Source organism: Cherax quadricarinatus, chromosome 16 (assembly GCF_038502225.1).
Source record: "Cherax quadricarinatus isolate ZL_2023a chromosome 16, ASM3850222v1, whole genome shotgun sequence".
Taxonomy (NCBI): Eukaryota; Metazoa; Arthropoda; class Malacostraca; order Decapoda; family Parastacidae; genus Cherax; species Cherax quadricarinatus.
In genome coordinates, this window is record NC_091307.1 from 11,458,275 (window position 1) to 11,470,607 (window position 12,333).

General features: G+C 40.2%; 1 protein-coding gene across 1 annotated transcript in view; it reads left to right on the forward strand.

Moving 5' to 3' along the window:
* Nucleotides 1-12,333, forward strand: part of LOC128688848 (zinc finger protein 585B) — a 96,458-nt gene that overhangs the window by 24,863 nt on the left and 59,262 nt on the right. The window contains exon 3 of the mRNA XM_070085648.1: nucleotides 7,918-9,327. Within this exon, the coding sequence (XP_069941749.1) occupies nucleotides 7,974-9,327 (1,354 nt within the window). The 5' untranslated portion in view covers nucleotides 7,918-7,973. The remainder of the gene's footprint in view (nucleotides 1-7,917; nucleotides 9,328-12,333) is intronic.

The window sequence follows — 12,333 nt, forward strand, 5'->3', positions numbered from 1 at the left end:
TCGGTACTAGTCCCTCTAGGATTTTCCAGGTGTATATAATCATGTATCTCTCCCTCCTGCGTTCCAGGGAATACAGGTTTAGAAACCTCAAGCGCTCCCAGTAATTGAGGTGTTTTATCTCCGTTATGCGCGCCGTGAAAGTTCTCTGTACATTTTCTAGGTCGGCAATTTCACCTGCCTTGAAAGGTGCTGTTAGAGTGCAGCAATATTCCAGCCTAGATAGAACAAGTGATCTGAAGAGTGTCATCATGGGCTTGGCCTCCCTAGTTTTGAAGGTTCTCATTATCCATCCTGTCATTTTTCTAGCAGATGCGATTGATACAATGTTATGGTCCTTGAAGGTGAGATCCTCCGACATGATCACTTCCAGGTCTTTGACGTTGGTGTTTCGCTCTATTTTGTGGCCAGAATTTGTTTTGTACTCTGATGAAGATTTAATTTCCTCATGTTTACCATATCTGAGTAATTGAAATTTCTCATCGTTGAACTTCATATTGTTTTCTGCAGCCCACTGAAAGATTTGGTTGATGTCCGCCTGGAGCCTTGCAGTGTCTGCAATGGAAGACACTGTCATGCAGATTCGGGTGTCATCTGCAAAGGAAGACACGGTGCTGTGGCTGACATCCTTGTCTATGTCGGATATGAGGATGAGGAACAAGATGGGAGCGAGTACTGTGCCTTGTGGAACAGAGCTTTTCACCGTAGCTGCCTCGGACTTTACTCTGTTGACGACTACTCTCTGTGTTCTGTTAGTGAGGAAATTATAGATCCATCGACCGACTTTTCCGGTTATTCCTTTAGCACGCATTTTGTGCGCTATTACGCCATGGTCACACTTGTCGAAGGCTTTTGCAAAGTCTGTATATATTACATCTGCATTCTTTTTGTCTTCTAGTGCATTTAGGACCTTGTCGTAGTGATCCAATAGTTGAGACAGACAGGAGCGACCTGTTCTAAACCCATGTTGCCCTGGGTTGTGTAACTGATGGGTTTCTAGATGGGTGGTGATCTTGCTTCTTAGGACCCTTTCAAAGATTTTTATGATATGGGATGTTAGTGCTATTGGTCTGTAGTTCTTTGCTGTTGCTTTACTGCCCCCTTTGTGGAGTGGGGCTATGTCTGTTGTTTTTAGTAACTGTGGGACGACCCCCGTGTCCGTGCTCCCTCTCCAAAGGATGGAAAAGGCTCGTGATAGGGGCTTCTTGCAGTTCTTGATGAACACAGAGTTCCACGAGTCTGGCCCTGGGGCAGAGTGCATGGGCATGTCATTTATCGCCTGTTCGAAGTCATTTGGCGTCAGGATAACATCGGATAGGCTTGTGTTAATCAAATTTTGTGGCTCTCTCATAAAAAATTAATTTTGATCTTCGACTCTCAGTCTGGTTAGCGGCTTGCTAAAAACTGAGTCATATTGGGACTTGAGTAGCTCACTCATTTCCTTGCTGTCATCTGTGTAGGACCCATCTTGTTTAAGTAGGGGCCCAATACTGGACGTTGTTCTCGATTTTGATTTGGCATAGGAGAAGAAATACTTTGGGTTTCTTTCGATTTCATTTATGGCTTTTAGTTCTTCCCGCGATTCCTGACTCCTAAAGGATTCTTTTAGCTTAAGTTCGATGCTTGCTATTTCTCTGACCAGTGTCTCCCTACGCATTTCAGATATATTGACCTCTTTTAGCCGCTCTGTTATTCTTTTCCGTCGCCTGTAAAGGGAGCGCCTGTCTCTTTCTATTTTACATCTACTCCTCCTTTTTCTTAGAGGAATAAGCCTTGTGCATACATCGAGTGCCACCAAGTTATCTAGGCATAAGTTGGGGTCTGTGTTGCTTAGTATATCTTCCCAGCTTATATCGGTTAGGACTTGGTTTACTTGGTCCCACTTTATGTTTTTGTTATTGAAGTTGAATTTAGTGAATGCTCCCTCGTGACTAGTCTCATTATGTCGGTCTGGGGCTCCACGCATACATGTCTGAACCTCAATTATGTTGTGATCTGAGTATATTGTTTTTGATATGGTGACATTTCTTATCAGATCATCATTGTTAGTGAAGATGAGGTCTAGTGTATTCTCCAGTCTAGTAGGCTCTATTATTTGCTGGTTTAAATTGAATTTTGTGCAGAGATTTAAAAGCTCGTGTGAGTGTGAGTTTTCATCAGAGCTGCCTCCTGGTGTTATTACTGCAACAATATTATTTGCTATATTCCTCCATTTTAGGTGCCTTAAGTTGAAATCCCCCAGGAGCAAGATGTTGGGTGCAGGAGCTGGAAGATTTTCCAGACAGTGGTCAATTTTTAACAGCTGTTCCTGGAATTGCTGGGATGTTGCATCCGGAGGCTTGTAGACTACCACAATGACTAGGTTTTGGTTCTCGACCTTTACTGCTAAAACTTCCACTACATCATTTGAGGCATTAAGCAGTTCTGTACAAACAAGTGACTCTGCAATGTACAGGCCAACCCCCCCTTTTGCCTGTTCACTCTGTCACATCTGTATAGGTTGTAACCTATACAATGACACTCTTCATTTTTTATAAACTGAAGTATAAAAATTATATTTTTTATTGATCCACTTAACAAATTAATTAGAAAGTACTGTAGTAACATTAAAATGTTTTTTAACTTGCCATTTTAAACAGTTTAGTGGAATTATTCTTGATATTCAAGCAAATTGATCAGTATCCTTCTGTAAGATTCTGGCTTGCTCTAATGAAGATTTGTAGTAATTCTTATTCAGTTTATAGAATGGCAAAGCTGTTTAATCTTTCTTAACCTCAAGAATTTTTTGAGAAAGTTTCTTTCAAAGCAAAGTTCCTGCTGCAGATGCAGTTATTGTTATAACTTTTTTTTTTTAACATTCCGGCCATCTCCCACTGAGGCAGGAAACTTCTTCTTTCAACAAACTGGCTGTATCCCACTGAGACAGGATGGCCCAAACAGAAAAACAAAAGTTTCTCTTTTTGACCTTTTTTTTTTTTTTAACATTCTGGCCACTTCTCACTAAGGTAGGAAACTTCTTCTTTCAACAAACCAGCTGTATCCCACTGAGGCAGGGTGGCCCAAAAAGAAAAGCAAAAGTTTCTCTTTTTGACCTTAGTAATATATACAGGAAAAGGGGTTACTAGACTCTTGCTCCCGGCATTTTAGTCACCTCTTACAACTTGCATGACTTATGGAGGAAGAATTGTTCCACTTCCCCATGGAGATAAGAGGATATAAACAAGGACAGGAACTAGTAAGACAAATGGAAGAAAACCCAGAGGGGTGTGTATATATGTGCTTGTTCATGCATGTATAGTGCAACCTAAGTGTAAGTGGAAGTAGCAAGACGTACCTGAAATCTTGTATGTTTATAAGACAGAAAAAGGACACCAGCAATCCTACCATCATGTAAAACAGTTACAGGCTTACGTTTTACACTTGCTCGGCAGGACGGTAGTACCTCCTTGGGCGGTTGCTGTCTTCCAGCCTACTACCTTGGGAGGTAGGAAACTATTAAAATTAATTCACAAAGGCTGTCCACTTCACTGTCCAAGTCATTCAGCTTTATAAAACTTAATACTGTATTCTGTTAGTTGTATCTTTGAACTCTTCTGATACGTAAAAACTCTTAAATTGTGATTTCAGTGACCACAGATCAAAAAAAAATTTTTAGTTCAGTTTGTTTTTCAGTCACTTCAGTGACTAAAAAAACAATGTCAGGACATTCTTCTTTACATGCACAGAATGATGGAGTGTTAAAAAACAGTAAGAATCTTAATAACTCCAAATATATGGATATGATAACCTGGTTAGGTATCATCTCATTTTTGCAGTGCTGCCAGCAGCAATCAGTAGGAGAAGGGAGGAAGGTAGCAGTAGGGTAGGGACAACAAGAAGATGCTTTGCTTTTACTACCCAGATCTCAGGCTGACACTGACAATGATATTGTTGTCATTGATGAGAACGATTATTGATGAGGGGAATTTTTAACATCAGCACACTTTTCACAGCATATTAGATTTATTTGAATTCTCTTTACGTGGATTTTGGAACAGTGTAATTAATATAATTTGAATTATGTCTGGCAGTGCCATATCATTGTACAGTGGACCCCCGCTTAACGATCACCTCCAAATGCGACCAATTATGTAAGTGTATTTATGTAAGTGCGTTTGTACGTGTATGTTTGGGGGTCTGAAATGGACTAATCTACTTCACAATATTCCTTATGGGAAAAAATTCGGTCAGTACTGGCACCTGAACATACTTATGGAGTGAAAAAAGTTCGTTAACCGTGGGTCCACTGTACTTTGCAAGAATGTGAAAGATAACACTGCAAATCCATTGTTGCATTTTCCAGACAGATTTCCAAGTGGCAAATGCTCCTGGCTAATAGGTTTCAGGTGTAAATTCATTGAAAAATAAATATGTAATGAAAATGTAGAATATTACAATTAACACTCGAATTTCGTAATTAATCTGTTCCAAAGAGTCTGATGCAAGGCGAAATTTACGAATGGCGAAACCATTTTCCTCTTAAGAAATAATGTAAATCCAATTAATCCGTTCCAGACACTCAAAAGTATTAACAAAAAATATTGTTTTATATTAAATACAGATTTACATACAGAAAACAATGAGACATCAAGTTTTTTTTTTTTATTAACACACTGGCCAATTCCCACCAAGGCAGGGTGGCCCGAAAAAGAAAAACTTTCACCATCATTCACTCCATCACTGTCTTGCCAGAAGGGTGCTTTACACTACAGTTTTTAAACTGCAACATTAACACCCCTCCTTCAGAGTGTAGACACTGTACTTCCCATCTCCAGGACTCAAGTCCGGCCTGCCGGTTTCCCTGAATCCCTTAATGAATGTTACTTTGCTCACACTCCAACAGCACATCAAGTATTAAAAACCATTTGTTTCCATTCACTCCTATCAAACACGCTCACGCATGCCTGCTGGAAGTCCAAGCCCCTCGCACACAAAACCTCCTTTACCCCCTTCCTCCAACCTTTCCTAGGCCGACCCCTACCCCGCCTTCCTTCCACTACAGACTGATACACTCTTGAAGTCATTCTGTTTCGCTCCATTCTCTCTACATGTTCGAACCACCTCAACAACCCTTCCTCAGCCCTCTGGACAACAGTTTTGGCAATCCCGCACCTCCTCCTAACTTTCAAACTACGAATTCTCTGCATTATATTCACACCACACATTGCCCTCAGACATGACATCTCCACTGCCTCCAGCTTTCTCCTCACTGCAGCATTCATCACCCATGCTTCACACCCATATAAGAGCGTTGGTAAAACTATACTCTCATACATTCCCCTCTTTGCCTCCAAGGACAAAGTTCTGTCTCCACAGACTCCTAAGTGCACCGCTCACCCTTTTCCCCTCATCAATTCTATGATTCTCCTCATCTTTCACAGACCCATCCACTGACACGTCCACTCCCAAATATCTGAATACATTCACCTCCTCCATACTCTCTCCCTCCAATCTGATATCAAGTATAAAACAATAATAACATCACACTTACCTTTATTGAAGACTTTTGTTGGTGTATGGAAGACAGGAGGAGGGGAGAGGATGGAGAAGTTACACTGTTGCTTGGAAGGGGAATCCTCTGCCATAAAGACTTTAGGTACCAAGTCCTTATCTGGGGTTACTTCCCTTCTTTGTTTTTTAATGCCACTAGGACCAGCATGAGAGTCACTGGACCCCTGTTGCTCAAAAAATTGTTCCAGAGAGCTGTGTTTCTGATGTGTCTACAATGTTGCTGACACGGCTTGCAACAGCTTTGTCAGGGTGATGTTCCTCCACAAATGTTTGCACCTCACTCCACTTTGCAAAAATGTCCTTAATCTTTGAAGAAGGCACCTTCTTCCATCTCTCTTCCTCCTCCTCTGAAGCAATTTCCTGAGCTGTGTTCTGTTGCTGTTGTAGATGAAGGTCATGCAGCTCTTCAGTGGTTAAATCTTCACTGTGGTCCTCCACCAACTCTTCCACATCCTGGCCAGTCACATCCAACCCCATGGAATTCCCCAATGCCACAATAGATTCCACAACTGGTATAGTGTTGTCAGGGTCAGCCTCAAACCCTTCAAAATCTTTGCCGAGGACACAGGCCACAATTTTCTCCAAGCAGAGTTCATCATCCTGGAAGTCGCTCCCTGCCAAGCCTTATCTGTAAGGCCTATGCAATGGAGGATATTGAAGTGATCTTTCCAGAACTCTCTTAGGGTCAACTGAGTGTCTGAGGTCACATCAAAACACTTTTGAAACATTGCTTTGGTGTAGAGATTTTTGAAGTTTGAAATGATCTGCATGACCATGGGCTGGATGAGAGGAGCAGTATTAGGGGGCAAGAACTTCACTGTGATGAAACTAAACTCCTCCACCATTTGATCATCCAAGGCTGGAGGATGAGCAGGAGCATTGTCCATTACCAGGAGGCACTTGAGTGGCAATTTATTTTCCAGGAGGTATTTCTTCACACTGGCCAAACACTTCATTGAACCAATCAAGGAAAATTTCCCTCATGACCCATGCCTTACTGTTAGCCTTTCACATCACACACAGTTTACTCTCAGTGACACTGTTTCTTGAACACTCTGGGATTTTCAGAGTGATACACCAGTAAAGGCGTCACTTTGAAACCCCCACTAGCATTACCACAGAACATGAGAGCTAACCTGTCTTTCATAGGCTTGTGTCCTGGCAATGCCGTTTCCTCCTGCATGATGTAGGTCCTCTTTGGCATTTTCTGGCAAAAGATGCCTGTTTCTTCACAAATGAACACTTGTTGGGGGATGAATCCTTCAGCCTCTACATAGTCCTTGAATTCCTGCATGAATTTTTCAGCCACACATTTGTTAGAACTTGCAGCCTCGCCATGCCTTACCACACTGTGTATGCCACTACGCTTCTTAAATCTCTCAAACCAGCCTTTGTTGTCTTTAAATTCACTAACATCATTCGTTGCAGGCATTTTCTTTACAAGATCAGCAAGCAAGCGCCTTGCCTTTTCACACATTATCGACTGCATAACACTATCTCCTGCTAACTGTTTTTGGTTGATCCACGCTAACACCAAATTCTCAACATCTTTGAGTATTTGCAATCTCTTCTTTGTGAGCATATCTACCCCTTTTTGCAACAACAGCTTCCTTGATTTCCTTTTTCTTCACCATGATGGAAGCGATGGTTATACGTATGTGGCTTCCCATACATCCTGGCAAGATGGGCCACACGTACGCCACTTTCATATTTTGCAATGATTTCTTTCTTGAATTCTATCATGTTTCTCACATTCTTTACCAAAGGGTTGGCACTGGAAGCTTTCTTTGGGCCCATGGTGGCTTATTTAGCAGTTGCAAGCACAAAAAAGAATGGAATATGTATTACGAAATGTATCATAACGCGTGGGGTGATGGTCACTCGCCAATGAACAATGCCACACTGACTGGAAATGGTGTGTGGGGTGCCTTTGTGTGGTGTGGATGCTTTGAGGCTGCTCATATGCATTCCGAACAACCGACGAACCGTGAGGCTATACGTATTTTGACGAAAAAAGTCATTGGAAGGTGAAATTTACGAAGTGCGAGGCTTATGAAACTCAAGGGTCCATTGTATTTAAAATTAAATATTTTATTGAACAAGACTACTTACCTGGAGCTAAGATTTCTAATAGGGTAAACATTGCTTATTGTGCTTCTTATGAATTTTTGCAATTGATGGTCACCTCTTACCTCTGAAGTTTACTGTACAAAAAATCACATTTTAGAAAGAGGATACCAGGCTTGTACTGTAACAATGTTTAACCCTAAAGAGGGGTAGAATTTTGTTTAAATAAATAAGTTTGATTTATTCTCTTGTAATGTGTATTGAAAATTCAGTACTATATCTTATTTTAAATTTTAATTTCAGGCAAGTGAGCATTTTTAGCCAGCATTGTGAGGTTGGAGCCAAAAGCTAATAGCAACATGGCACTTCCCCACAATACTGTGAACATGAACACTGTATATATGGACCATCTAGTGCAAGCAGGTCATACGGGATGGTATGATTACAACACATTCAATAATTTGCTGGTCACACCGCCTATGCAAGCTCCACAACTGGCCATGCCTCAGCACCACCACCATCCTCAAGAAATTATAACAGCACCACCCAGACCCAAACCACCAGCATCTCGACCCAAACCACGGACAACACCAACAGAGCGCACCTACTTCTGTGATGAGTGTGGTGCTACATTTTCAAACTCATCCAACTTGAAGTCTCATGGCAGGATACATTCGGGTGAACGTCCTTATATTTGTGAAGACTGTGGTGCATCCTTTGTTCAGAGTTCAAATTTAAAAGCACATAAGCGCATTCACACAGGTGAACGTCCGTATACATGCTCTGAGTGTGGCCAGACCTTTTCTCGCTCTTCACACTTAACTGGCCACAAAAGAACTCATACTGGTGAAAGGCCGTATATATGTGGCATATGTGAGGATTCATTTGTCACTAGTACACACTTACGAAATCACATGCGAAAGCATACTGGGGAGAGGCCATTTACATGCCAGATATGTGAAGCAGCCTTTGCTCAGAATGCTTCTTTACAAATTCATTTACGCATTCATACTGGGGAAAGACCTTACAAGTGTGTGGACTGCGCTGCTGCATTTCGTTCAAAAGGAGATTTGAGAAGTCATCATAAACTTCACACTGATGAGAGGCCTTTTGCTTGTTGTCGGTGTGGTAAGGTTTTCAAAACAAATCAGTATTTACAAAAACACTTGAAGAAATGCGGTGCTCCTCCAACTGGCAAAAAACGTGGACGTCCACGTAAGTCCCTTTCTGCTGATTCTATGATATCGTCAGTACCCAAGAGAACAGTAAATCGTGGTGGGCGTGGCAGGGGGCGTACAAGGGCAAAGCGTGGGAGACCAAAAGCAAGACCCACTCGTATTACTCGCCATACTAAACTTGATGAGCTGGGTCACATTATGCATGATGATGAATATGAAGAGGATCCAAACACACCAGTAGAATTTATGGGATCTGGAAAAGTTGAAAATGGTGATACACAGGTATTAGAAGATGCAGCTAGTAGTTCTGAACTCCTACAGCAGCAGCAGCATAGTGTGGATCCTCATATGGATGCTTTAGAACAGAGTGTTCAAGGACTTCCTGACTTGAAGGTGTCACCTGCTCATTTTGAGGAAATAACTAATGGTATTGACCATGTGTCAGATGTGGGTCATGGTCTTCATATTGCTCATGTTGAGCACATCGAGCATATGCCACTTGAAGCCATGGAACGAGTTGTTCAGGTAACTCATTATTAATTGTACTTGTAAATGTAGAGGGTAGATCATTTTTACAATAATGTATTAACTTTATATAATTATTATTAATTATTTTTCGATCGTGTATCACTTATTTTTTGTACCTATTTCAAGGTACAAAAATTAGGTTATTTTTTGTACGTTAATATTTTACTATGCTGATTAAAAGTAAAGAAAAGATCCCTCAAAGAACAGTTAATATTGTTCTTTTGATACTGCTGTTTGTCATATTTTATAACAAAAGTAAAATAAGATGAAATTAATTTTGTGGTTTAATTCAGACTATTTTTATTTTATGCTATTACTATTTCTTGTACAGCACTGAGGTAGAAAACTGTTTCCAGTAAGTGCTTATGTGCAAGGAAAAAATGTATATAATATTTGAACTAGGTTTACTTTTTTAAAACCAGAGTTTTTGATAGACTCGGTGCATCTTTGAATATACATTAAGAAATCTTCCAACAGTTTGTGAAATCTACAACAAGTTAAGATGTTACAACACACATCTAAGAAATGAGTATTGTGTATCAGTACCTTATAAAATGTGCTGTTTTGGTTGGCCATTTAAATCACTGAAGAACAAAAAAAAAAAAAAATGCCTCAGTATGTATAGCTGCTGTTCTGTTATTCTATTTGCCCATAAGACAGAAATGTGAATGGAACTGATAGTGGTGAGACCCATTGTTGACAGAGGAGAGAGAAAAACAAATTCTTGTCCATTCTTTAAATGCAAGTCTGTGAAAATTAGGTGATAACTGTTCAGATAACATGACTAGAAAAAAAGTGTCAGCTAGAAGAAAGTAGAGATATAGTTGAATAAACAACAATTTTCTCTTGAAACTTGTGTCATTGATTATTATAATACTGTATCTGATAATTTTATATGCAAGCTTTGAAAATTCTACTTTAATGAAGATACTTTACTATAATTTATTAAATGATGCCGATTTGCTACATCAACTGTGAACCCTCTGCTCCGCTACTTTTTTGCTAACATCTTCCATCATCACCGCCCATTTCTTTATCCTTTCTGCTAACTCTCACCTCTGCTCTATGGTGTTCAGTGACTGTCATAGGTATAGCACTTTACGTGAATATACGTATGTAGAACATCCCTTACGTGCAAAATTGTTTGCATATTGTTGAACACTTAAGCATTTGTTACATCATAGCTCCACCACCCTTAGATTTTACTTTTCACTGGAAAACATACTCTTTTTTTTTTTTTTGTGGCAGCCAAGAACACCCAGTATAATATTCTGTGATAGTGAATTATAATACACTGCTGTCATTGGTTAGCCATGGAATTACTTAACATACATTTCTCAACTGAATTTGCATTGTATGGGTACAGATGCCATACAAGTAGATATTCTCTTTAGACCCTTAAAAAGTGGCTGGCACATCAGTAACTGTCATTCACTATACCCATCTATATTTGCAGTGGAGGACAACCATCTTTGATTCCCCAAAGTGAAGACATTCATTAGACTCCTTGGAAGCATGACCACGATAATATTTGACTGCTGCTGCTTCCAAGAAATTGACAATGACAGCTTTTACCTACTCCATGGCTGTGCTAAAGCTGCTGACAGTTGCCATATGCTGCAGCATTTCTGATAGGATGCTAAATGATCTATCTAGAGGTTGGGAACACTTTACAACCTGCTTTACTATTTGTCTTCCCATTGACACTTCTATTTATAAATTGTTGAATCTATTTTTTTTTCTACCGTTTTCCTTTTCTCAGCTGTGTCCGTTGCTGTTTTCCAGACCCCTGGATAAATATTCTCTCAAATGTGAATTTCAGTGGTCTCTCGATTGTACCTGGGCTATATACCTGACGTGCACTGTGTAGTGTTTCTACATGACACTCATACTGCTGATTGCCATCTACATTTCAAATAAAGTATGCTTGTTGTGTTATATGTACTTGCAATCAAATGTACAGCATTCATTGGCATGCCTACATCTTTAAATGCCACTAATTCTTGCCCTATCACACTTCTGCACTTGCTTTTCTTATCACCTTTGCATACACACACTCCTCCACTCACACATCCTTCTCTGCAGTGCTGTATGACCCTCTAAGGTTTAGTGCTTAATATGATTATAATAATTTACTCAGAATGCTAGTATTGTTATGAATACATTTTAGAAAGCGTGAAAACTGGAGAGCAAGTGCTTTTCCAATCCACCACCTGTCCTTGACATTGCTGGCAAGAAATTAGCCAACTGACATGGCAGTAGCTATCAGGAGTCACATTACTTGAGATTTTCAAGGACTACCTCTAGTTTAGCATCCTCCAGCTCAAGCCAGTATGGGAATCTGTTACTAGATTTTAAATTTAACCTGTCATAGTGATAAGTCCCATTTTGTACCTTTTACACTCCTCAAAGTTACATTGACATTGTCAGAATACAAGCTTATGGCACCTGGACCTGATGAAGTACAGAACATGTTCCTTGCTGTATGATGCCTTCAGACTCTAACCTTGGACAAAATAATTTACACTGCAACCTAGTGTGGCTGAGTAAATGATCACTAGCTTAGCTAAGCAATCCTGATCTCAGTTATCCACAAACTCTTCTGTACATATAGATGAATAAGAGTTACCTATGTAAATGACTTAGTAAACTTCCCTGCAAAGGGTACATTAATGCCAGGGGGAGGTCTCTTGATCCAAGGAATTGGAGCTATCCTCTGTTTGGATCAAACCTGATTACTTACCACTCTTCAAAAGCTGTATGATACTTTCAAATTAAGAGTTTTCCTATAAATATGCTAATTTGATAAATTTTTAAAAGCTGCAAGTTATATTTAGCACTATGGAACCTACACACACACACACACACACACACACACACACACACACACACACACACACACACACACACACACACACACACACACACACACACACACACACACACACTGATACACACACACACACACACACACACACACTGATACACACACACACACACACACACACACACT